The sequence below is a fragment of the Dermochelys coriacea genome, chromosome 11 (assembly GCF_009764565.3).
Source record: "Dermochelys coriacea isolate rDerCor1 chromosome 11, rDerCor1.pri.v4, whole genome shotgun sequence".
Taxonomy (NCBI): domain Eukaryota; kingdom Metazoa; phylum Chordata; order Testudines; family Dermochelyidae; genus Dermochelys; species Dermochelys coriacea.
This window is the reverse complement of record NC_050078.2, coordinates 4,475,551-4,502,806: the sequence shown is the minus strand read 5'-3', so window position 1 is coordinate 4,502,806 and position 27,256 is coordinate 4,475,551. Positions and strand designations below refer to the sequence as shown.

The 27,256-nt window shown below is 45.5% G+C and overlaps 1 protein-coding gene across 1 annotated transcript in view; it reads right to left on the bottom strand.

Moving 5' to 3' along the window:
• The window catches only part of MARCHF4 (membrane associated ring-CH-type finger 4), a 162,917-nt gene extending 146,637 nt beyond the window's left edge, over window positions 1–16,280 (bottom strand). The window contains exon 1 of the mRNA XM_038422195.2: window positions 15,514–16,280. Coding sequence (XP_038278123.1) covers window positions 15,514–15,984 — 471 coding nt within the window. The 5' untranslated portion in view covers window positions 15,985–16,280. The remainder of the gene's footprint in view (window positions 1–15,513) is intronic.
• Window positions 16,281–27,256: the final 10,976 nt, after the last annotated feature.

Sequence of the window (27,256 nt, the reverse complement as noted above, 5' to 3'; positions counted from 1 at the left end):
CTATATTTATCAAACTACATTTAAGACCATTAACTGGCACTTTCTCTTGTCCTTACAATTCTTGAGTTCTCATACATGCACACATACACTCTCTGCAGAGTCAGGAATCATATATATATATTAATGTGATGCACTATAAACACTCCACAAATGCTTAAACTCCCCAACAGGGATTAGTTCTAACGTCTTTGACAGATACACAGATTTTTAAAAATGATTTGAAAAATGCCTGCTGCTCCTTCACTCTCTCCATAACCAAGAATTATCTCTCCGTAAGTGTGACTGGCCTTTCCGCGGAAGGTTGCTGCCCTCTGGATGATTCTTAACAGGAACTCCAGTCTGATGCTGTAGACAGCAAGGGTGAAATCCCTGAAGTCGACGGGAGTGTTGCCATTGATTTCACCTTTTGACTGGGAAAATACAACCCCGCAGTTAAAAGCAGGTGAAAGCAAGAGATTGTTGAAGTTGGTGCAGAATATATTGGCTGCTTTGGTCAGTGCTAATAGTACTTTTAAATTTCAGTTAATTAAAACAGAAATTTGGAAAATCTCCTTTTTCATATATTCCGATGCTGAGCTGCAGACCCTCAGCCATACCTTGCATCACCTGGTTGTCAAGATCATAGTTTCCTATTTGACTGTAAATTATTCTTTTGAATTATATTTAAGATATTTTATTATTACTGCTTTTTATGGACTCATTTTTCTCTCTGTAATGAGACATTGTCAGCTTGGTTCTAGCTTAACCCCATGGACTTCAAGGATGAATCCGGCTAATGGTTAGAATTTCTTTCCTACCACATGGCAGTTCTCCATAAACAAGCTCATTCTTCCTGACCAGTCCTCCATAGCTGTGCTACTGAGTGGTTATCTTGAAGATTCATGATAGGGCCAACGACAAAGGGCACTTTGCCAGTTCAAGAGGATAAAGAACTGCTGGACAGGAAAATAACTTGGCCAAATAAAGCCAGCTCACCTCCCTGACCTCACTTCATTGTTCTATGCTTAAAATCCCATCTGTATGTCTCTCTATAAAAATGTCGAGCTGTCTCTTAAGCTCATTAATACTGTACTAGCTGCTTCAATGTGGCCTCACTTTGCAACTTCATCCCTCTGTTTACTACTCTTTAATGCTCTGCCAGCATACCCAGTTTACTCATAATACTAATACTTGGCATTTATATACTGCCTTTCATCTGAGGTTTTCAAAGTATTTTACAAACAAGCAATGAAGCTTCACATTCGGGGACCCTTTCCCTTCATGGGGCTCAGTGCCCAGGCTCCAGCATGAGCCTGACCGTCTACTTGGCAATTTTATAGCTTCTCGAGCCCCAGTCAGCTGACCAGGGCAAGCTGTGGGTGTTTGATTGCAGTGTAAATGTAGCCCAAGAGTCCAGGTTGGCAATTATACTGCTCTATCCACTTGACCTCGGAGCAAAATCCAGGTGTCCTGATTCCAATTCCCATGCTGTAACTCATAAGGAACATACACAGAATGCAAGAGTCCTGACTGTAAAGGTATGTCTACAAAACAAAGAAAAACCCATGGCTGCCCCTGGCCAGCCACCGGTTTTTCTTTGCTGTGTAGACATATGCCTACACTGTGAAAAAGGTGTGTTCTTAACTCAAGTTAGCTAACCCTCATGAGCTGACTCAGGTTAACATAGCAGTAAAGACACGGCAGCTTGGCTTTTAACTACTTAGCAGCTGGAGTTAAGTGGCCCATTGTGGAGAGCACAGAAATATAAAATCCAGTTAGCAGAGGTGAGATGTGAACAATTTCTCAGGCATAGAGGAATTGTCTTATGAGGGAAGACCGAAAGAGCTACATTTGGGTGGGAGACATAGCAACCTTACAAATGCCCAGAGAATGCAAATGCTAAGAAGAAAGATGAATTATTTCATTGAGCGGGGAAGTAACCAGGAGTAGCAGGAGACATTTAGGAACAGGATTGTTCAAGGTGAGTATAACTGAAAATCTTCCTGAGGGTGAGCTCTATTAGGAAGTGCTACAGCCTTCAAAGGGAACAGCTATGAAGCCCCGTCATATGCTGCAAAGAACAGTCCTGTATCAGTCAGGGAGGTGGTCGAGGCCTTTTCCATCTTTAATTTGCCACATCTTCTGTGCCACCGGAGAACTCTGACACTATTAGCTGGCCTATATCATCGACACTGCAGGAGCACCTCCCCCAGACCAAGTTGTGGGGGGACAGAACCCACAAGCCAATGTCCTGGCAGCTGCAGGAGCTATTGTCATTCACCCCAGTATGCTTCTGATCCCACAAGCTCAGCTACAGACACAAGCACATAACTGCTCACATTAGCAAATAATCTCTGGAATGGAACTGTACTGCATGCTTGATGGAAACCCATGAGCCTGTATCTTCCGCTGCGTTCCTCTAAGTTTACCGTGACAATAATATCTTTTGAAGAGCTCCAGCAGTCTAGTTCCCTTTGCCACTTACCAATCCAGGCTGGCTGCCTCTAATCAACACTCTTTCTCTCATTAAATCTCGCCCAATTGTTTCTGATACTCTCCCCACAATTTATTCTAAAGCTATTTATGCTTGGTCTATAATTGCTTCCCCTATCACATGGCTCTTCTGCTTTGGGCTTGCTGGAATGATCGAGGAGCTTGGTAGGTTGCAAGAATCTCAGCTGTCATCAGCCAAGCTCCTAAAGATGCCAATTAGCCCTAACTTCTCGCCTTTTCCCATTAACCTCTTCAGTGCCAGACTGCCCCAGCCGATGCTGTTTGAAAGACAAGCATCCCTGGCAAGGCTGGATTCAATTGGTACATCAATTATCATTGTGTGTGGGAACATGAGCCAGAGTGACTGTTCTGGATACTGCTCCGTAGCTGTTCCCACTCATCCTTTATTTTCCAAACTCATCACTTTCAGAAACATTCACTTGCAGGGCTGAAATTTTCCAAGCGTGGTCTTTGCAAAAAGGGTTCAGCAATTTTTGAATAGGAGAGTGGTGAGGGGGGACCTTTTCCCATTATTAAAAACAATGTAACAGTTTTCAAACAACTCTCCAGCCAAACTAACTGGGAGGTAAAAAAGCTGAAATTTGCAGGGAAACAGCCCTCCCTGAGAAGAAGGGCTGTGAATCTTTAAATCATGCTTTGAGGACTTCAATAATTCAGCCAGAGGCTAGGGGTCTATTCCAAGAGGGGGTGGGTGAGGTTCTGTGCCCAGCAATGTGCAGAAAGTCAGACTGGATGATCACAACGGTCCCTGCTGGCCGTAAAATCTATGCATCTGGGAGCATGCTAGTGATCAGTGGGTTTGATTTAATGGAATTGCAACATTTTAAAAATCATAAGCTGCTCACAGATTTTTGCTTCAATCCATGCATACCTCCAAGGGTCTCAGTTCCTCTTCTGTGAACCACCGAACATACACAGGAGAGGCCAGAGAGGAGATCTGTTCCTGCAGACTTTAGGAAGCCAGCAGGAAGGGAAGGAGAGAAGCTATCCTCTTGCACATTTTTGGAGACCTGTGGAAGTGGCAGAATATAAACCTGGGGAGAATGGCAATGAGGAAGTACTTATGGGGGACTGCAAACTGGTTCCAGTTGTTAAACTGGGCTGGCTTGTGGCAAACCAACAAACCACTTCTATTATTTGCAGGCTTCATCTTGTGCTATCAAATCTAAGATTTCATTTACTAGAAATTCTGTACTTAGCCCTCATGGTTGTGAAGAAAAATCTTCAAACCATAGACTGATGCTGTGATGTCAGCCCAAGGCTCCAGGCAATGTGAAATGAGAGCTGTCCCCATTTATGTCAATCGAGTGTCAACTCTGAAGCCTAATGATGACCATTTAAATCCCAACTTGTTTAATTCTTCCATAGTGTAAGGATTGAAGATATTCTTATGGCACAACTGGGTGGGGCTTGGATTGTGAGTAGAGTCTGAGACAGTACCAGAATCACCCCCTCCTTTTTTTTTTTTTTTTTTTACTAATCTGACACCTGGCCAAGAGAAGCTTGTGGGAGCCCATGCAAATGAATCTGGGTTTGCACAGAAAACTTCACTCACTTTATGCATAGAGATTTTTGTGACGCAGAAGACAAACCCAGTTTCAATTTCTAGGGCTTCAACTTCTCCCTGGCCTCAAAATCCCCCTCCCTTTAATGTTCTCTGTCTTTGGGTCCCCCAAACTCTCTCTCTCACCAAGCTTCACTGGCTGTTCAGGAGCCTCCAGGTGCAGGATCACAGGAAGAAAGCCCCCCAAGTCTGCAGTCTGCCTACCTGCACAGTTTGTGAGCTTCACTGGAGCAATGCTCTACTCGCATGAGTATAGGGCTTCCGAAGGCATGCACGCTGCAGCCCCTCGGACTCACAGGTGAAGAGCTCTGCAACAGAGAGGGCTTTGTGTTTAAACCAGAGCCTCCTGTGAACTGTCTCTCTAGCTGCTGAGACCGGGGCCCTGGCACCAACTGCTGCCCATAGACCTCATCAATTGCATGGGACAGGATGTGCAACGGACAGCTGACCAAAGAGATCCCAATTCTGAATGATTTCTGCTTTAACAAGAAAACCCTGGGAAACGCCATGAAGAAAATTGTATTAAGAAACTGTTGAGGCTGTTTAGTCCTACACTTCACTCGAGGCAGGAACTGTCTTTGCTTCATTTGTTTGTACAGTGCCTTGCGTGCTAGACCCTAATCTCTGATTGAAGCTTCTAGACACTACTGCAGAATTAAAACAAAACCTGCATGGCAGTCAGAAGTACGCATAGCCTTAACTCTGACCCTTGTGCAAATCCATTATAAGAAAGCCCTAGTGAAGTGGGGAGGGAGGGAGTGCAAGATGGACCCAAAATGTCACTTCCTCCTTTATACTTAGAGTGTGACTTTCCCTGCAATTCCTCCAAGTAAGCTCCCAGTTCAACTGAACATCTCCATGGATATACATCCTTAACATGAGTAAAAATTGAAAGTGAAATTGACAAAAAGATCAGACAGTATCCTTTAATTTATGGTAATACCCAACCCAAAGTGGAGATTTTAGGCAAATGATATATTTTTTAAGGTTCTATAAAGTAGAGATTCTTTTTTGCTGCTGTTGTTGTTAAGCATGGTCCATTACCTCAGAACATATACTGCAAAATATTTCCCTAAGCTAAGGAGAACCTTGATTTTACAGACACCAATCTTATGAACAGCCAGTTGTACAAACCATTTTTCCCCGATGGGATTAAAAAAAATCATATAACAAAGTGATGTCAATGAAGAATAAGTCAATTTCCCTTCATATTCTTATTCCTTCAGAGCATTGGAATCTGCTTTGCAGGGGTTTAAAGGACAAGAAGAAAGCAATGTGGTGAACTGTAACTTATGCATCACACCTACTGTCATTTTGAGATGCTCATTTTTTTGAACTTTTTGATTTTATGAACTCCTCACTCCCTGATTAGTTCATAAAATAGGAGTTCTGCTATACATGAAACCTTTTGTTTTGAAGTGTAGATCCAGGACAGGATCAAGATTTGCAATCCACAGGAGGCATTAAATGCAGCCCAAGAGTTCTGCCCTGTGCTCTCTAGGCATCCTTCTCTTTAATACTGGGATGCATGCCACAGAGACTGTATGTCTTATTAAGCACAGAGATATTTGTGTGAGAAACTGACAAACAGGCAGACAAAGCTGGGATAATTGGGGCTGTGTAGGAGGAAGTGATAAGAAATAAGAGTGGACAAAAAGGGAAAAGCAGAGCTGTGAGGACAAGACGTTTGAACTTGATGTGGTGAAAGATGGGGGGAGCCAGTGGACAGATTCAGCACTGGGGGGTGATGCCATCAGAGTGATGGGCAAGAAAGATGATCTTAATAGCTGTGTTTTGAATGGACCAGAGCTGGGTGATATAAGTGCTAGGGAAGCTGGAGAGGAGAAGGTCTCAGTAATCAAGACAGGAGATGAGGAGGATCTGGACAAGCGTTCTGATTGTCTGGACAGGAAGAAAAGAAATGGAATAGGAAAAAGCCTGGAGGGGTGGGCAAGAAAGAGGGAGGAGATGAAGATGACACTCAGGTTAATGGCCTGAGTGACTTAGAGGATGGAAGAGCTGCCAACAGTGCTAGAGAAAGGAGGAGAAAAGAGAGTAGGGGAGGACAAATCAAGAGTTCAGTTCTGGCCCTGTTCAGTTTAAGCTGATGGCAAGACATCCAAGGAGGAGATGTCCAGAAGCCAGCAGTGGAGTGGGACTGCCTGGAGGGAGGCAGGCCAAGAGCAGAAAGGCAGATCTGTGAATCGTTGGCCTAAAGAAACTGTGTGACTGGATGAGATCACTCTGAGACAGTGTCCAGGGAGAAGAGGAAGGCACCAAAGAAGGAACCGCGCTATGGGACCCCAGTGGAGGAGCAATCAGAGAGGAGGAGAGGAAGGAGCCACAAAATCCAGGGATGGGGAAATGAGGGACAGGCCATTTCAAGAGGGGTGTATGCTAATCAGCATCAAAAGCCACCAAGAGGTCACAGAGAATGGGAACCAGGGAATTGTCAGGAACCAGTCAAGCAACAGCCGCTTTCTAAGGACAAAATCTTGAGATACCAAGCACCTTAACTTCCCCATGAAGCCATTATGGGTGTGCAGCATCCTTCTGGAGGCACTTTATATCCAGCAGGACTTGGTCCTAGCCCCTTGCCCCTGCACCAGGATAAAAATGCAAGCTTTATGCACACATTTCAAAGACTTTGAGTAGCATGCACTGTGAACACTTCGGGGAATATAATTTCATGTACTTTAACTGTTATGTCTCACACTACTGTTGTCAGAGCCAAGTGCATTACCCCTAGACCAGGGCCATCCTTGAGTGGAGCAGTGCAAGCATCAGCAGAGGCAAGAAGCTATGAAGCTGTGCCTCTTCACGAGAATCGGCAGACACTTGACAGAAGGATGAAATGCAATTACATTTCAGTTGTACTAAGTGAACATTGCAAGAAGAAGGTGACATCTTTGTAAAAATAACAAACAAGGAAGATATAGATGCAAACAACTTGAGCAACATGTTTTGTGCTGTCACTAACTGACATCAGTCACAAGTGCAACTTGTGGAACTTGTTGCCCAGAGCATTGTGATGGCCAGAACTGTAAGTGGGTTCACAAAAGAATCAGAGAAGCTCCTGGAGGAGAGGTCCATCAATGGCTATTAGCCAAGAGGGTCAGGGATGCAACCCCATGCTCTGTGTGTCCCTAAACCTCTACCTGCTAGAAGCTAGGACAACAGGGGATGGATGACTCAATAATTGCCCTGGTCTGTTCATTCCCTCTGAATCCTCTGGTACTGGCCACTGTTGGAAGACATGATACTGGGCTGGATGGACCATTGGACTGATCCAGTGCGGCCATTCTCGTGTTAATCATGGCTAGAAATGTCTGTCCAGTGCAGTGACATAAACACTGACAAGTTCCTAGCTGAAGCCTTCTGTGTGTGGGAAAGTGAAGGAGAACAAAGATTGCCGACTTACTGATGAAGGTAGCTATGGGCATCACAAGCAAAGGGATAGGCTCCAAGGTCTCAGCAGCCTGAGAATGTGGAAGCCCTGTCACCTAGGGCATTTAAAAGTCAACTTGACAAATTTCCTTTACTATTGTTTATAGGAGACCACAGCTGTGCACAGCATGGTAATAAACATGCATGATCAGGTCCCTGCCACAAGGCGCTGACTATCCAGAGCAGGGGTGGGCAACTTTAAGGGTATAGAGGGCCACAAAATCCACTAAAACCCTTTGGTGGGCCACAGAGAAGAACAACATTTAAGCTTGAGCTGGTGCAGTCTTCCCCATCAACCTGGACGCCAACTCTGCTCCACACCACCCAGCTCCACTTACTGCCCCCCGCCACCATTAGCTGATAGTTTCGGAGCTGAGAGCCAATCAGATTCTTCCCCCCCCCCCGCCCCCAGCACAGCCAATGGAAAGGAAGTAACAAGAGCTGAGTTGTGTGGGACAGAGCCAGAGCCTGTGTCCATGGAGAGTCCGGTGCATGGCACAGCCTGTGCCTGTGGGGGGTCCGGTGCATGGCAGAGTCTGTGTCCATGGAGAGCCCGGTGCATGGCCCAACCTGTGCCTATGGGGGGCCCAGTGCATGGCACAGCCTGTGTCCATGGACAGCCCGGTGCATGGCAGAGCCTGTGTCCATAGGGGAGGAGAGGCAGAGACTGGGAGCAGCAAGACCCCATGTGCCAGGTGGCAACACCACTCAACTTTGGCCTGGCCACCCCTTCATCAGGTGAGCAGGGGAGGGGCTCTGCCATAATGCCACCCAGCTCTGGTTACTGCCTCCCCATTGGCAGAGGTGTGTCCCAACCTGCCCGCAGCCAGGTGTGGCTGGCCACAGTCAGATTGGCTGTGGGAGCTAGGAGCCAATGGGAAGGCAGTAGCCAGAGCCAGGTGGTATAAGGCAGATCCCCTCCCCTGCATGTGTGATGGAGAGGTTGTTGAGCCAATGGGTGGCATTGCAACATGGCACAATGGCTCCTGCTCCCAATACCAGGCTCCACTCCATGTCCCCTGCAACCTCCTTCACTCTGAGCGCTATGCTTGGTGCTCAGATTTAGGTGGGCCTGGGTGCTAGGCCCACTGATGGCTATGCACCTGTTCAGCCCCAACAAAGAATATTTTCACCACCGCCTCTGGGCAGGCCAAATGAAATGACCTGGCAGGCCAAATGCAGTCCCTGGGCCACCAGTTGGCCATCCCTGATCTGGAGATTGATCCAGTTGCCACTGAAGTCAAAAGAAACAGGGTCTAACTCTAAACTAAGGTCAAATTCTGAACTCTTTTTGGTTTATATTTGGCTCTTACTCAGGCAGAACTCCCACTGAAGCCAAAGGGAGTTCTGCCCGAGCAAGGAATTTGGGAGTTCACCCTGGGACAGGTACAGTTATTCCAGGCAATTGATAATAATGATCAGGTGTAAGGGCCGGAGCAGACAGCTGCAGAGCAGATCCTGAAGGGCAGGGATATGAACTGGATGACCCAAGAAATCTTTTCCATCTCTGACTTCTGGGAGTCTAAATCCACAAATCCAAACCCAGATGGATGATGCCAACAACCCTACGCTTCATTTGAACAGAAATGGCTCTTTTCCAAGCAATATTACTCTTGCTACCACCAAGAAAATGAATCATGTAGAAACACGCAGATGAAAAGAATATGGACTGGAGACCCAAGCTGGGAACACTGTGGTTATATGTGGTTATATATGGTTATATTAGCTACCAAAACACAGATGTTTGGGTCATTTTCAGCACAGAGTTAGAAAACAGTGCTTTCTCTGCTCCTTCAGTATTTCTTTCCCCACCTTTCTCTCACTCAGACACCTATATTTCCCCTTGCATATAATACTGATTTCAGAATTGTTCTTGTTTGCTCTCATTCTTTGTCATGTCCCTGCCCTGAGCTTTGTCATGATTTTGTGCTGTATTTTCTCTGTTTCTGCTTCATTTGGCTCTGGAAACTGAAGACCTGATTCAGCTCTCAACCTGATATAAATCAGAAATACCTCCACTGAAGCCAATGGAAAATCTGGCCTAGAAGTCCTCTGTTTAACCATAGGGCAGGTATAGCCTGGACAGCAGAGCATAAATGGCCCCTTATATGTTCCTCTAGTCCTCAATGTTGCTCGATAGGACTGTCTCTAGAATGGAGCCATCTCCATGACTGGGTCGTTTCATAGCTTCTCTGTGGATATTTCCAAATAGAAGGCTAATGGTGGTCATGGATTTTGTGACGTGCCTACCTGTGCATCAGGAATTCAGCTAAGAGCCCATTAACTCATTTCATATATGCCATTGAACAGCCATCAGATGGTAGCATCTTTCAATCATGACCAGGGAGGGGTTCAAACCATGAGCTTTGGCTCTAGAATTAGGAACATAGGAGTTGCCAGACTGGGTCAGACCTGAGGTCCATCTAATCCAATATCCTGTCCCTAACAGTCGCCCATACTGGATACTTCTGAGGAAGGTCTAAGAACCCAGAAATGAGCAGCTGTGGAATAATCTGCTCCACACATAGGGCTCCTTCTGATCTCTAATAGAGATTCGCATAAACTGAGAAACAGAAAGTTTAATATTCCTTCCTAGAATGTTATTATTCATTATGATAACTCTACTGCCCAATCCCTATTTGAATCTTGTTAAATTCTTGGCCTCAGTGACTTCCTGTGGCCATGAGTTCCACAGTTTAGTCATCCATTATGTGAAAAAAAATTCCTTTTATCACTTTTTAACTTCCACCTTTTAATTGCATTGACTGTCCCCTTGTTCTTGTGTTGACCATTTGATCTGAATCCAAACTGCCCTGAAATCCAGGGGGGCTGGATACAGTGTTCCACTTTCAGACCATTTCTAATCAGTATTGACCCAAATTCAAACTACTTGCCTAGACGTGAAAGAGTCCATATCCTGTTCTTCAATCCCACTTAGCCAACCCCAGTCTCATTTCTATTTACTTTTCAAATCTCTTTCTCTCTCTCTAAAGCACTTTCCCTGGAAGAAGCACAAAGTACAACTAAGCTGAGCAAAGATAAACAAGTGGAGATTGCCAGCTAGAAAATATATGTAGCCATGAATCATTTGCAGGACTATTTGCAGGAAACCACACTGATTTCCAAGTCTGATATAGGTTTGCTTTTCTTTCTAATGATGTTCCTTTCTTTATAATGAGCACCAAAATTGGGACTCTAACCACAGAGGGATTGTTTACCCACTGTTACATGTGCAATCACACAACCCACTGATATGAATGAGGCTTTTTATTCTATCCACATTTTTTTGCTGGCCTGCTTGGCTTGCCTCCAATTTAGATCCACACCTATGAAACATTGAGGAACATTTGTCACAGTGAAGCTCATCTTTAGTTTCTATCTCTGGGAGAACTTTGCCAGTGAGCTAGGCAATGCTCTGCGAAACAGAGCACGTAAAGCAAAACAGAAGAAAATATGCAAAGACCCTTCCCTCCCACCCGCTACCCCTCATGCTCACATTTTGTGGTTCACAGCTTCAAAATTAATTGATGCAATGGGCCAGAGTCTCTACTCGGTTAAACCAATGAAAATCAGAATAACTCCATGAAAGTTGATGGAATAGCCAAGATCAGAATCCGGCCTGATAAATTTTACAATTTAAGCCATACCTTTCAGTAAAAGCAATCACCTGTTCTGACAGCTAGCCTTGATTATAATAAACAGTCCCCTTCCAGGACCAGAATTTGTTACTTTGACATTTTATTCACCTGGTCATCTAATCCATGCTTTTCTTTGTATTAGTGGTTGCTTTCAACTAATCATCAAGGATCAAAACATCTTTACAATAAAGAGCTTTTCTCCTTACTAAATTCCCCCAACATAATTTTAAATAAAACAATCATCTTATACATAAGAACCACAACCGCACAAGGAGCTTAAGATACAAGTAACTCAGTGCCTGAGGCCTCTCACATGTTGGACCATCATAAATTTAAAGTGAAAATCCCCACAGACTTTGTTTTGCATTAGATGTTGCATAAAACCTACTTGAGAAGCCAGATTAGTAAGGAACTTTGTTGGTGTTGTCATATTTAAATAAAGAAAATCAAAATGTGATTAAAACATCTTTTGGAGTCTCACCATAACTTTGTGTAAATAGGCCTAGAATGCCTAAAAGTCAATTTATAATGATGATTTTGTTCCCAACAAACCATAATGTGTAAAGCAGCCTCGCAAAAGTCTATTTGCCCATACCTCTCTAGGGCAGCTGGGTTCAGATTTTTGTTCATTTTGATCATTGTCATCATTTGTCACCTGGCAATTAAATTTTTTGCCCAGGCTGGTAAAATTATATGCAAGGTTGGTATAAGATCATGTGCATTCATCACTATTATAGCTCTAAGAGTCCAAATCTTGAAAGAACCTTGCTGAGTTGTTATACAGGCAAATCAATAGGTGTTTACCTGAATCAAGACTGAACAAAAACTGGATAAGGCCTCAGGATTTGGCCCACGAGGAGTTTTACCAGAATAAGGACTGAATAAAAACAGAGGAGCCAATTCAGATCTCAGTCATACTGGTACAATTCTGAAGTATCTCCATTGACTTCAAAGAGTTAGTCTGAATTTATACTGGTGAAACTGGGGTTAGAACCTGGCTCTGGGTTAAAAACTTCAGGATTTGGCCCAATAAATATGGGCCATATTCTGTCAATCTCATTCATAATGAGCGGTGCCTCACTCCACAAGTAATCCCACTGAAGAAAATGAGATTACTTGTAGAATAAGGTATAAGGGTGGCAGACTCCAGCCCTAAGCAGCCTTATTATAACAAAGTCAGAGGATTTGAGAAACAAAAGGAGAGAGTAGTGACGGAACTTTATTACCTGCAGGTCACATCTGCTCACTTTTTCCCTTTGATAGACTGGCAGATGGTCAGCAAATGCCTCACATTTAAAATGCAACATAGATTTTGAAGTGTAAAAATAAGCTTCCAATTATTTTAAAGGATTCCCGTTCCCCAAGGTAGCCGGTCACCTGGCTTTTTACTCTACTTAGAATCTATTTTCTCACACACACAAACGAACCTCACAGACATCACCTTTGCTGTGTCTGGGCAGAATGATCAGTAGTGTAGATAGTACTATATAGGTGAAAAAGCTAAAATATACAGGCAGCTAGCTGAACATATCTTCAACCGTGCTGCTTTTAAAAGAGATGAAAAAAATAAAATAAGCCAGACATAAACTATCTCTGGAAATGGTGAGTGATTTGTTGTTTTTTTTTACTCCTCTAAAAGCATGTTGTGAAAAGTGCATCTTCAGCTATCAATCAAATACATAAGCCATTCCAAAGGGCTATGTCCCATTGGCCCTCCAACTCTGATCTAAGAGACCTATAGGTATGAAGCAGGCTCATTCTGCTGGACTGTGCTATGCAGATGGGTTGCTGTAGGAACATAACTAATCTTCAGGAAAGATAGGTGTCTGTCCCCACATGTACACTGGGATGGGTCAGGTCCCCTCAACACCGAACATCCTACTTATGAGAGACAAAAATGAGCGTACCACCAGAGGATGCAAGATGCTGGCACCTTTACTAGGCGTGGCAGGACATGGATCACAATACTATCACCCTAAGCACAGCCACATGGCACTGGGTTACTATACCAGAGGCAGAGCTACCAAAATAGGAAGCAGAGAATGGGGCAAAATCTGGTTTCACTGAGCTTCGGTTTTGATCTACCGTCTTACAGACCCAAAGATCTTTGCCTTAAAGCCAGATCCTGCAACTCGTGCAAGTAGAGCTTACATGGCAGTCAGTGAGCCTATTCTGGTGAGTAAAGGCTACTTGCACATTAGAGCTGTAGGATCAAGTCTCAGGTCTGTAATCTTTCCTGCTGCGTTTAACTGTTTTAGACTCAGTGTGAATTTTGCCCATGTACTAAATACACCAAAGGTACTAGGCTAAAATACTTGATCAACTTTTAATCATTTGTAGTTTGGAGAAAATGGTGTGAAAAAAATGTTACATTTTCGTTTTGATTACCGGGGATTTTTTCCCATATTGTGCAGCACCCTAGACATTTTGGTGAAGAGAAACTTCTTTGGCCCACTATTAACCTGCCCCAAGAAATGTTTTTAGGTCACACTCTTAGCATGTATAGTCTTGCACCATTGCTTTATTCAAAGTTTAGCGTAGTCCTGACCAATAGCGGTTTTGCAACTGTGGGCGGGGGCGCAGGATAATCTGCAGACTATTTGTTAGTGTTCCACAGGGAGCTGCCTGATCACATGGTGTTGATTCCTGCTGTGTATTTACAGCCACTAAATTGTGTTTTAAAAAGCTAACCATGCATTTCATACTTTCTTACTGTTGCTTTTTCTCATAAGCAATTGCTGTTGTTGCCCCAGGGATTTTATATGATTGCAAATGGGGGGAGGGGGAGATGTCCGCAAACAGACAAATAATCTCTTTATTAAGATGTCCACACTGTCAAAAAAGTTTGAGAATTCCTGCCATGCAGTATAAAATGGCTCAGGACATCTCTACTAAGGAATCTCTCAGAAGTCATTGCTCTCAAACCATCTGCCCCTTAAAACTGCTCCTGTGTAATGAATGTCAACTTTGCTGTTTTAGTTTTAAGGGTTGGAAGTGACTGTTAAACCCTAATAGGATTTAATGCAATGGAGATCTTTTCCTATAATTTTCCTCTGGGTGTTCTTTGAGTCATTATCCATTTATAGATAGTGGTGGAGTAATTAAACAGATCCAGGCATCTTTCAAATATTGAAGGGTATTTTTAATTAAGGTAAAAGAAAAGGAGTACTTGTGGCATCTTAGAGACTAACAAGTACTCCTTTTCTTTTTGAGGATACAGACTAACACGGCTGCTACTCTGAAACCTTTAATTAAGGAGAAGTTAAGGTGAGACTTTGATTATACACAATCCTTCTAGCACAGATAAAGCCATGACATTCAAAGTTTTACCAGATATATAAAGTATTCTCTCTGACTCTGTAGGGAAGCCTTTGGGCCATGGCCCCAGACCTGACATTTCTCTTTTAAAAAGTCCTAGGCCAAGCTGCAAACCACAAAATCAACAAAAATACCACTTGCCAATCCAGAGACAAATCAAAGAGTTATCCAGTGCGGGTGGGGAGCGCTGGGGATATTCTGTTATAACTCAAATGCAACATCTGAGCATCTAGGTTTTTAAATGTTCACAATGTCATTAAACAAAGTTGATATGTATGTATCAGGGCCACACCTCAAAAACCAAATAAAGAAACCGTAAATAATTAGCACTAAGACCATTGCTGTCACCTTCAAAATTGCATCTGGCCCCAAATCCAGTGAATGAGAACCAGAACTAGACTGAGTTAAGCAGTGCTCCTTTTCCAAACCTTTTTCAAGGTATCACGTTATATCCATGCAGTAAAACAAAGTCTTTTCATAGGGTGACTCTGGGCCTGTCTGTGTATTGTGTCTGTGCATATTGCTGTGTGTGGTGTCTCTGGGCTGTGAGTTATGTCTGTCTTTTTGTGCCTCGTGTGCATGGGTGTTGGTGTGGGCATGTGTGGCTGTGTGTTTGTGGCCCTGAGTTCTGCGTCCATGCCTGTGTGTGTTGTGTCTGTGCCTGTCTCTGGGTGTGCCTTTGTGTTTCTCCAGGTGAGCAGTTGTGTATGGTGTAGTCCCTTGGCGGGCACACTGGCGTGTCGCGGCTAGTGTGTGCCTCCCCCTTTTTCCTGCCCGCACAAAGCTTCCAAGGGAGAGCAGCTCCAGCTCAGACCCTTCCAAAACACACCCTTCGCCCCAAGCTCACAACCCAAGAGAAAATCAACACCACCCTTCTCCAAAGAGCAAACCCAGCTGACCGGGGAGCAGCGAGGAGCGCTGGGGTGAGGCTGGGGAGGGAGGGGGGCGTCAGGGACACACACACACACACACAGGACTCCAGCCCCAGCGCCTGGCTGGGAAGTTGGCTCCCCCCCACACACACACACACACCCCTTGCCCAGGCTCGCTCACCTGCTCGGGCCCCTGGAAGCAGATCCTGCAGAGCGGGGTCCTCATGCCGCTGTCCAGGCTGCTGCCCAGCGAGTACCTGTCCTCCGCCCTCCCTTTGCAGAAGTCCTCCGAGGAAGCGCTGCTCATGGTGGACGCGGGGGGCTCGCCGGCCGGGCTGCTCCACTCCTCCTCGGGCGGGCTGGCCGGGCCGCCCCCGCCGGCGGCCGGCGCCCTCCAGGCTCCCCCTCGCCCCCCATGCAGCGCGGGCAGGGGGTTGCTGCCGGCCGCCTGCACGCCCGGGCGGGGGTCTCCGCGGTTCATGGGGAGGGGAGGCGAGGGCGGAGGGGGCGCAGGGGGTCTCCGGAGCAGGAAGACTTTCAGGTCATTGAACAACATGCGGCAGCGGCACTTGAGGAGGCGCTGGTGGCGCGACATCTGTCTCTGACTCCGCAATCCGCAGCAAAACCCGACCACGCCGGCTGGTGTGAACATGGGCCTTCCCTCGCCGGGCAGGGACGGGCGGGAAAGAGGAGCCAGCCGCGGGAGCCCAGGAGCCAGGGGGGCTGCTTGGCTAGTTTCTCCCTTCCCCCTCCCCACCCCGCCCGCCAATATTGGGTCGTTTTGTTTCTTTAAAAATAATAATAATAAGGGATCATACAAAATGGATCTGGAGGAAGATCTGGTTAAAATTCACCGCAGCCCGCTGATCATTAATAAGGATACAAAATTGTCTCTGCCCTTCCCCTCCGCGCCCCCCCCCTTTTTTTTTAACTGGACAAATTCCACAAGTTTGTTTAGAAATAAGCCGGTGTTAGAAATAAACCCTCCGCGGGGGGCGGGAGCGGGGAGGGGGGGTTCAGAGAAACGCGGGGGCTCCTGGAAAGTCTTAACTCCTGCACCTGTAACAAACGGGGTCGGGTCTCGCCAGTGGCTGTGGAGAAAGGAGGGAAATATGGTTCTTGCAACAGTATTTGGCATGTCAAGGATTTCCTTTTTCTTCTAACTGTTAGCAGCAGAGTTATTTGAAATGGTACAAAAGGAGGTGGCATCAGACGGGAGACACAGCTGGCTAATAAAATGCAAAACTGGTTTTTGTTCTTCTCGTGATCAAAACTGCCGTCGCTGATAAAAGGTCCTTCACATTATTTTGGCGGGAGGGGGGGTGAAAACACCCTACATCTGAAACACTATCCTCACCGGCTCATTCAAATGTTGCTGTTGTTTTCAAAATGTTTCATGATAAATATTAAAAGTCCTGCGAGACATGATTAGCATTCAATGAGTTTACCCCCCCCCCCCCAAGCATCTGGTTGTGTTTTATTTTACCTCCTCCACTCCAGCAGCTGTCTGGACCACACACACAAATATGGCAATTGGCCAGGGAGGGGGGAGCTTAGTACTTGCCCAGCTGTTAGTCCCGTCGAAATCGGATCTATTCTTTGCACGTAAGTGACCAGGCAAAGGTGGATCTTACATGGTCACGTCTCCTTTCCCCTTTCCCCAAAGAGGGACGTCATCAAACGCATTGGCAGCCGGCACAGCCTGTACGGAGGATGGCAGGGACGGTTCTTTCTGCAACTGCAGGAATCTCCTTTGGCTGTATAGGGCAAGGCTCCTTCCTTTTCCCCACCACCAACCCCAGCTTCATTTCCCTCCCCTTCTCTCCTCCTCCTCCGGCTGTTGTCCTCTCTCTCACTGGCACTGACATTCAACCATGGCAAGTCTCTCTGGCCAAAAAAAAAAAAAAAAAAAATTCTCCTCCCCGTCTAAGAAGATGAAACACAATGCACCAGACCCACGCGGACGCCTGGGTTATTTTGCCTGCAGCTCCTACCGTGTTGGCAGCAGCGAACTGTCTCTCTCATCAGCCTCCTCTCAGCTCTCCCATCCGGCTTGCAGTGATGATGCTGCTGTTGCTCCCTCCCTGGGATGCAATGGGGAAGGAGGCTTGTGTGCCGTGCAAATGGGGGTTGTGAGGAGGGGAGGGGGGCGTAACGTGGGTCTCTCTCCTCCCCTCCCCCCCGGGAGAAAAAAAAATTAAGGGAAAAGGAAGGGGGGAATAAAGGCAAGACGTCAGGCTGCCCCAGCCTTTGGCTCCCTCCGCCTGGGTTGCCGACCGCTTTCAATAGACTATTTGGGAAGAAAAAGAGGCGAAAAGCTGTTGGCTGGGTGGAAAGCGTGGCCCGGGAACCCAACAGCCCCTGGAGCAGCGGGAGGAGGAGGAGGAGAAAAGGGGCTGGCCCGTGCTGCTGCAGCTTCAGCACCACGAGCCTCTGGACAGCTCCCTCCCAGGCCTGGCACGTCAGGCAGCGGGGGACTGACGCAACCAGCCCAGGGAGGGGAGAGACTCGGGGACCGCGCAGCTGGGCGTGCAGCCGCCAGCTGTGTTGGCCTCCGCGCTGCACTCTGATAATCTACTCGTTCCTGGAGGTATTATGTCGATACGGTGGGGTTAGTGTCTGCACGCAGCCTGTCTGTGAATCTGTCTCGGTTGGGTGTTTTCATACCGCCCGCGTGTGTGTGTGTGTAAATGTCTGTGTGTGTGGATGTCTGTGGGGGAGGGGGGTGTACACATGTGTGCGGCTGAATGTCGGGGTGAGCGTCTGAACGTCTGTGTGCATGTCTGTGTGTGAAGGTGGCGGCGTGGCTGTGTACACATGTATGTGTGTGTGTGTGAATCGCCGTGTGTGTATGAATGCCTGTGTGCATATGGGTGTGAGCGTCTGCGTGTCTGTGTATGAAATGTGTGGGTATGATTGTCTGTGTGTGTAAGTGTACGACCGTCTGTGTGTATATATGAATGTCTCTGTGTATATGTACGAACACCTGTGTGTGCCTGAATGTCTGCGTGTGGATGTGTGTGGATGTATGAATGTGTGGGTGTCTGTGTGAATGTGGGTACAAATGTGTGTGTGTGTATGAATGTCTGTGTGTGTGTGTGTGTGTGTGTATGAATGAATGTGTGTGTGCATGAATGTATCTCTGTGTGAATGTCTGTGTGTATGTCTATCAATGTCTAGGTATCTGTGCACGCATATCTGTGTCTATGTTTTATGTGTGTCTGCATTTATATGTCTGTGTGTGATTGTGTCTGTATATACACAGATCCCAAGTGACATCATTTTAAACTCTGGCTTTCATGAACCCTGCAAAAAAACAAACAAAAACAACTAGTGACACAAGTATGATCACCTTTCAGAAACCAGGAACTACAGAATTAATTCCTTCTAAAAAGAAATGAATGAAGACAGTGTAGAATCAGAGCGTTATTAAATAACTAGAAGACCATGTGCCTCAAGGTATGAAGAAATCCATCTTATCTGGTCTAGTTTTACTTCCGACTAGTATTTCATTCTGTGATGGGACCTATGAAATAATGAGTGGAAACTTTCAGGTGCAGGTGAAGTCAAGATGTATATTATATGTGACAGATTTATTCTGTAGCAGTTATTTATTTTAGAGAATTTCAAGATGAAAAAATTCCACTGATGAACTTTTTCCTAGCAGATTAATTAGTTGCAGAGGATTTCATGGTTTACCAGGTATGATAATCAATATTTTTAATTTCATGCCAGGAGGGTTTGCTCATTAGTAGATTTATTCTTTTCAAGTGTGTTGTTATTTAAGTATCCTTTACTATAAAACACAGGTTCTGGTGCAGAGTAAATACCTTTGAACTCATCATTCTATCAGGTATTTGCTGAAGATAATTGACAACACGGGCTATACAGGGGGTAGTTTTGTAGTCCCTGCTTCATCTGTTTTGAAAACTCTAGATAAGGTTGCTGTGCCCACTCATCAGCTGGCTCGACAGCAATAGACACTGAAGTCCATTAGCTATCCACCTTCAAGTGTGTCAATTACATCAGCAGTGATCATTTTAAGCCATGGTCTCCCACCAATGGGCATCCACCTAGATACGGGGAGAACACTTATAAAGAGGAGAGGAACGGCAGCAATCCTTTTAGATTCAGTCTTTGTCTTCACTGCTGAAGTCATGAACAAAGGTGCCAGTTTTGATGTGGACAAGAAGGATCAAATTCTTGCATGATTTAGAGATATACAATCTTCACAATCCCATTGCAGTCAATGGACTGACTCATTTTGGAGGCCACTGAGCAGCTGTTGATGTAGTCATCAATGACTTTTGATGACTACAGATGATGCCTGGATTTGAACCAGTGTCTGGCAGTTTTGATATCTCCGCCCCCTCCCTCCCCCTGCCCAATTTGGTTCCTCTACCTACTGTGACAGGGTTGGGCCGGATGGCTACAGGAGAGTAATAGAAGACAGATATATTAGCCCCAGGTTAAGTAGGTCCCTTTTCCCTGGGTAAGGTAACAGGGAAGGTTCCAGAACAATCAGGAACCTTCTGGAGACAATTAAAACAGGCTGATTAGAACACCTGCAGCCAATCAAGAAGCTGCTAGAATCAATTAAGGCAGGCTAATCAGGGCACCTGGGTTTAAAAAGGAGCTCACTTCAGTTTGTGGAGTGCGTGTAAGGAGCAAGAGGTGCTAGGAGCTGAGAGTGAGAACGCGGACTGTTGGAGGACTGAGGAGTACAAGCATTATCAGACACCAGGAGGAAAGTCCTATGGTGAGGATAAAGAAGGTGTTTGGAGGAGGCCATGGGGAAGTAGCCCAGGGAGTTGTAGCTGTCGCACAGCTGTTCCAAGAGACACTCTAGACAGCTGCATTCCACAGAGCCCTGGGCTGGAACCTGGAGTAGAGGGTGGGCCCGGGTTCCCCCCAAACCTCCCAACTCCTGGTCAGACACAGGAGGAGTTGACCTAGACTGTGGGTTCATGAAAACAGCCAAACTGAGGGCTGCAGTGAAGCTCCAAGGCGAGCAAATCCACCAATAAGGGCAAGACCCACCAAGGTAGAGGAGGAACTTTGTCACACTACCCAACAAGGTGTCATCAAACCAAAAAAGAAGGGAAAAAATTACTACGTTATTGCAATTTCAAGGCTTGTGAAACCTTTGGTAATCCTAGGCAGATCCTCTAGCCACTCCTTGCATAAAACTCCCTCCATCAACAGGGTTTCAATACTTACAACTGATAGGAAAAGAATATCAAGGTCACTCAAAGGTTATACTGGGTCCTGGACAGGGTTCTGAGATTGCCTTCTTTGGAATAAGTATAATAAATGAGTAAATGGTAGCACCACAATCAGTAGAAGATCAGATAGTGTTATCTAATTAAGAATAGAGCAAACCCGATTATTCACCACAGCAAAATTAAAACAGCAGATGCAATTAATTTACAGCAAATAAATGACACATCAAAATGCTGTAAAGTTAAAGCATTTATCACTGTGGTCTGCCATGCCTTTCAAAAGTGAGTCTTTTACAACAGAACAAATTGCCCTTCTAGGACCTCCAAAAGTATATTAAGGCTTCTGTGAATTTCAAATCCTCCTATTCTATTAGGGTCATTGGATAAAAATAATGTAAAGAGCTTTTTAGAGACTTTCTGAGCTCCAGCCGGACTGGTGAGAGGTTGGCTTCTCCAGAATGACTCTCCATCTCCTTCCCTTTACTGCCTATTCAATTGTTTTAATGTCACCAATATTTTCAGAATGCCTCCACCAATAATAAAAGGAGTACTTGTGGCACCTTAGAGACTAACAAATTTATTTGAGCATAAGCTTTTGTGAGCTACAGCTCACTTCATCGGATGCATCCAATGAAATCCACCAATAATAGAATTGAAACAAACCCAACCACCTTGTAATAATAATGTGGCTATCATCTTTTCCCCTCCTCAGGTTTTTTCAGAGGGAGCATTTATGGGCAGTCCTTTATATCATATTGTGCATTTTAATGTACGGGGTAGGCACCTGGAGCACAGGTTGGCTGCCTATAGATATTTTTATAAACGTGAGGAAATAAATAAAAACATAATAGATCTTGAGGCCCTCAGAATGCTTTACAAAGACAGACATGTATTATTATCACTGGTTTACAAATGGGGAGAAAAGGGCTGTAACAGGGTATATTGGCCCTTGAAAAATAAAGAGGACCAGAAGACCCCGTTTCAGGTGTTGGAATGAACAAAGGCCTAGAAAATGGCCTTGTAGCAGAAAAGAGGAAGTGGCCCAGGTAATTAGGAGTTGGATGGGGAGGAGGAAACCCAAGTCACTGTTTCTTTAAGGCCCAGGGCCAAGAGCACTGTTGTGTAGGGTGGGGTGGGGCTCCCATCTCTTCCAGCCAATGGGGAGGAGGTCTCTGGAGGAGGGCAGTATATAGGCTGCTTTCTGTCTCAGAACAAGGGAGACTCTGAAGCAGAAGAAAGTCAGGGCTAGAACTCCAGTCAGAAAGGGCTGGGATTGGCAGCTTCAGGTGGAACACACTGACAGAGGAAGAGATCTGGGTGTGGCAAAAGAACCAAAGCTAACTATGAACTATTGAGTTATGATTTAGGACTTTATGTTGGGGCCTTTTTGAGGACTGTTTGGATTATTTTTGAGTAAGGATTCTAAGGACTATGTGAACTTTATTTGATATTAAACCAGTCCTAGAAAGGGTGCTGTGAGCGACAACAGAAACTGTCTGGCAGGCTTATGAGGGGGCTTATGGGGTGCCTGCAAGGCGACATCTGGCCACGAAAGGGTGCTCAGTAAGTGGCCACCCTGCTACAGAGGTTAAGACCAACAGTTTCAAACACTGTTTCAGTTCCTAAATATGGATTTAGTGGCCTAACTTAGGGTACCCAGATTTGAAACTGGTGGGCTAAATTACTTCCAAAAAGTAAAGAGTCAGGCAGTGGCAGTCAGGAATACAGCCTTGGCTCCCTCCCTGCATGTTACAGCACACAAAATCAATGGGCGCCATTCGTCCTGCAGTGAGAGGACCTGCCTTCAGGGGTCCTGATGCCTCGTCCCTTGCTCTAACCACTAGATATGCAGACTATAAGGGATTATGTGTGTTAGAGGCATAAACATGAGCTTTTTAGGCCTTCAGAACTTGCTGTTCAATTCATTCTTTTTAATGAAACAGTTTGTTAGATTTTCTCCCACGCCCCCCCTCCCAAATTAAGCCAATATGCTGATATGATAATCTTTTTCCCCCTTAACTATTATTGATAAGACTGATAATAATAATCCTTATTAGCACTATTGAGCTTTTTATCCTCTTTACAGACATACTTTGGTAAGGGGGCCTTTAGAGACCTTGAGACAATTGACTAATCTTCTGATAAAGGGGATGAGGAAGATAGCAGGGGTGCAGAGGGAACTGGTCTGCTACCATTCAATTACACGCCAGGGTCTTCAAAAACCCTGATCAGAGAACAGTGGAGCAGAGAAATTCCAAACTGCTTTGGGCCAAATCCTGGATCAAGCACACAGCCTGAAGAACCATGCTGTGTGCTCAGGAGCTCTGTGGAGTTGGAGGGAATCATCTGGACTAGTAACTTGTTTTTTCAGTAGCCAAAGGCCCATCCCTTATTCTCTATCACAGTGCAAACTGGGATTAGCCTCAGCACCTTATACATTAGCAATAGCAGCTGTACCGCACTTGCAAAACCTCCCTGCAAAGGGGCCAGCTTTCGGCAGAGAAAACAACAGGGAAGGAGAGAGAGGTTTGATCAAAATTCACAAGTAAACCCTCACTATAATCTCTCTGTCTATTTGTACTGCACCCATCTGTATGTACTGGAGTGCTTGGTATCGAAAAGCTGTTTAAACAGGTTTACCAGCAGGTCAGAGACAAAATTCAAATGGGAAAAAATAATAAGAGTTATTAGAAGGAATGAATGAACAGCAGCAAACTGATTGAAACACAACCAATTCAAGTGTGCGTGTGTGTGTGTGTGTGTGTGTGAGAGAGAGAGAGAGAGAGAAAATGCTACTTGGGCAGCTAGCATCAGACAGCCAGAAAGCAGCCATAGAAACCTCACTTTGTGTTCTCCATCACTTAGAAAGTAAACAGTCACCTAAACCCATTTTGCCACCCACCTACTCAGTCAATAGAAGCACAGCTTCAGGCTCCTTAATGGTGCAGCGGGAGCTTTGATTGCCTTGTTGGCCACATCCCTCTGGCAAACCATTACTTACGGCCTGTTCACTGAAGTTTCCTACTGCACTCTGAACAATCAGGAGCTGCTCATCAGCTAAGTACCCCTGTGAGTGCACGGCACAGCAAGGCTTCCCGTATCTTTTCCTGAAAGGAGATAATATTGATATAATTAACATAAGCTTGCTGGCGAAGCCAGTGGACAGCTCCAGCCAGGGTTTATGGCAGGTTCTGTCCATGAGGTTGAACATCTGCTGAGGGGAAGGATGCTGCTAGCTAGGGATGGCTGGAGGATGCACTGGCTTAGAGAATCCTAACAATAATCTGTCTATTGATTGAAATGATCTTCTCAAAAGGCCCTTCAGTTCATTTCTCACGCTGTTTGCACTGTGTCTGTATTTCATTTAGACTGTGGTGAGTAAGCCATTAGCAAGTTTCCAAGGATTCCTTGGCCAGGCAAGATGGTGGCAGCTTTTGCAATTCTTCTTCCTGATGCCTCTGACACCTCCCCCGAACTCTCTCTCTAGTGTTCCCAAGTATGCATTGCTCTTACTTCTGTTCCATGCTGTTAGCATTAGGTAGCACAGCCCACTTTGGGCTGGTGCAGGGCACTCACTTTTTGTTTGGGCAGAGGGAAAGGGGTGTTAAAAATGTGCAAATACTTTTATCATCAATTCCCGGGATGGAGAATAACACTCTCGATCTCACTGTATTTATATAACTAACGATCCTGAAAAGAACCCAAGTTCCTTTTCCCACTATAACCCATTTGCTATTCTCTGTATGGGTGTCCTAGGGACAACTTCCTCCCTTTCTTCTTATTTAAATTTCAAAACTGCAAGGTGAATGCATGCCACTACCACAACCATCATTCCAAAGCATGGAGTTTTCTGCTTTCAAGCCCTAAGCCAACACCTGCCTAGAAATTTTGAAAATGATGAGTGACTCTGGGCAGATCTGTGACTTTAATTAAGCAATCAGACATGACAGATTGTGTATTTTAGGGGGATTATAACCAACCTCGAGTAGCTTTTGAAGGCACCAGGCCAAAGGCCAAGCAGTTTTAACTACTCAAGAAGTGCAGTAATCATCTTGAAATGCAGACCCTAGAGGAGCCTGGAGTTTAGATATTAGAGAAATAACATACTGAGCCCTTAGGTATTTCCTGAGCATTATAGACATGGTTGTGCTGTCCTGAGTAAGGTCAAGTTTGATCCAGGGCTCTAACTGCACATACTGTATTTTTAGCCTGTTTTAGTCAGATTGTAGTGAGGCAGAATGCCCTCCCCCTGAGCCTGAGATGGAGGGACCACTACCCTCTTCCTGGTGGATGGAGTCAAGCCAACCCCGCCCCCCCCACTCCAGAAGCAGAGGGGAGGGAAAGGAAGTATAAAAGGAGGGCCCTTCAGCTCAGCTGGGCCAGAGCAAGCAAAGGAGACAGACGTCTCTAGTCTGTTGCAGGATTTTGGACCAGACCCTGAGCTGTGTAGTGCCTTGCCCCTGGAGGAGGAAACCAAGAGTGGAGAGGAGCTGCTGGGAATGCCATCTGCCACTTATCTGGAGGAGACTGAGGACCCACAAACTATGGAGCTACACCAGTGGATTGGGGTAGGAAGTAGTCCAGGGAACCAGATATTAGTCAGGTTATGTGGTCGCAGTATGAGCCAGTGTGCTTTGGCAAGATCCCTGCTGACCCAGTGGCGGGATCCCCCACCACTGTTAGGGCCCTGGGCTGGGACCCAGTGGAGTAGGGGGGACTTGGGTTCCCCTGCCACCAACCCAACCCCTAGGAGCCTTGTTTGTGGCTTGCCTCAGCCAGAAGCCTGCAAGCCCCTAGACTGTGTTTGTTGTCTGCCTTGGCCAGGAGGGTAGACTAAAGACTGCTTAATTACTTATTACTCTGGCCTGCTCAGGGCCAAGGGTGCTGGAACAATTTTTATAGTGGGGATGCTGATGATGGAAATCATATACTTGGTGTTTATTACTACTTCAAGTCAGGAGGTGCAGCAGCACTCCTAGTTCCAGCACCACTGCTCAGGGTGTCAGAGCCTAGGCTAAAACAATGAGGAGTCCTTGTGGCCACCTAAGAGACTAAAAAATTTATTTGGGTATAAGCTTTTGTGGGCTATAACCCACTTCATCAAATGCATGGAGTGAAAAATACAGTAAGCAGAATATATATTATAGTACATGAAAAGATGGGAGTTGCCTTACCAAGTGTGGGGGGGTGAGTGCTAACAAGCCAATTCAATTAAGGTAGAAGTGGCCTAGTCTCAACAATTTACAAGAAGGGGTGAATACTAAGGGAGGGGAAATTACTTTTGTAGTGCTAATGAGACCAGTGCAGTCAAGGTGGACGTTGCCCATTTCCAACAGTTGACAAGAAGGTGTGAGTATCAGCAGAGGGAAAATTACTTTTTGTAGTTACCTGTCCACTCCCAGACTTTATTCAGGCCCAATTTGATGGTGTCCAGTTTGCAAATTAATTCCAGTTCTGCAGTTTCTTTTTATGGCTGAGCTAGAACAATGCTTCCTCAGCTCTTGTCCCCTAGTGCCCCTACTCTCCTTGATCATCAATTTCTCCTCCTAATAGAAACAATGTGGCAAGGCCTCAGATATTAGCTAATTTCTGGGGCCAAAAGGGGCATCAATCCATTAGCAGACCACACCACCTGCTATCCAAACCCCACTCAGCAATGCCCCCTGTGTATCCTCTTGCAGAGGTTCACCAAGATATTTTGGGTTACCAGAATCAAGGTGGAAAATGTACACCCCACATTCCCCCTCTGTCCACTAGTTTTCTGGAATGTGCCTATGCACAAGGGGAAGCATGAAATCATCCCTCTGCATTATGACACTATTATCGCACAATGGAGGGAGAAGAGCCTGGACATGGACCACTAGAATGTTGGATGCTGTTTCCCAAAAGCCTTGCAAATCCATATACCAGGATTTCGCATCTTGGCCTGCCCAGATAACCTCCTAAGCTACAGCATTTCATTGCTGGAATGGCAAACAAATATGCCCACTTTGCATAAATGCAGTACGTGCAGAGCTGTTATTTACAAGCCAGATAATCTCATTAGTTTCATCACAACAATAGATGAGCTCTCCAGGCTGGCAGAGGCAGGAAGCTCTGTGGGGGCAGAGCTGCCAGGCCCAGGCACTAAGAGGGAAGAGCACGTCTTGTCACTCAAGTGACTTCATCTGGAGCATTAAGGGGAAAGATTGATATAATGCAGTGCATTTGAGGGTGGTGGGAAGGGATGTACAATGGGGGATCTCAGTCTACACAAATGGGTAACATCCCTAGGGACATGTATGCTCACACATGTTGGCTACCCATAATTCATGCAGCAGGATTGCTTGGTAAATCCTACTGATAAAACCTGTTTTTAAACACTGGGTACAAAATATTGAGCTAACAGGCTGTTCATGGTTAGGGTATCAAGATAACCAGTTGTCTCAAGCCCTTTTCTTAGTAGGTGTTATAATTGCACATCAGAGGTGTATAGAATGCTAGTCAACAAATGAAAGGTCATTTTAAACCAACATGTATCCATCCTTCTGATTATTTCTCTGTGCACCTTAGCATGAGGACAAATGCTATGTCTGCTCAGGAATGAGCCCAGGGCTCATATCAGAAAGAGAGAAGATAGGGAGGAAGAGGATAGAGTGGATTTAAATGCAGTGTTGCTATAAAGAGTGCTGCTAGAAACGAAAGCAAAAAAGAAACGCAAGC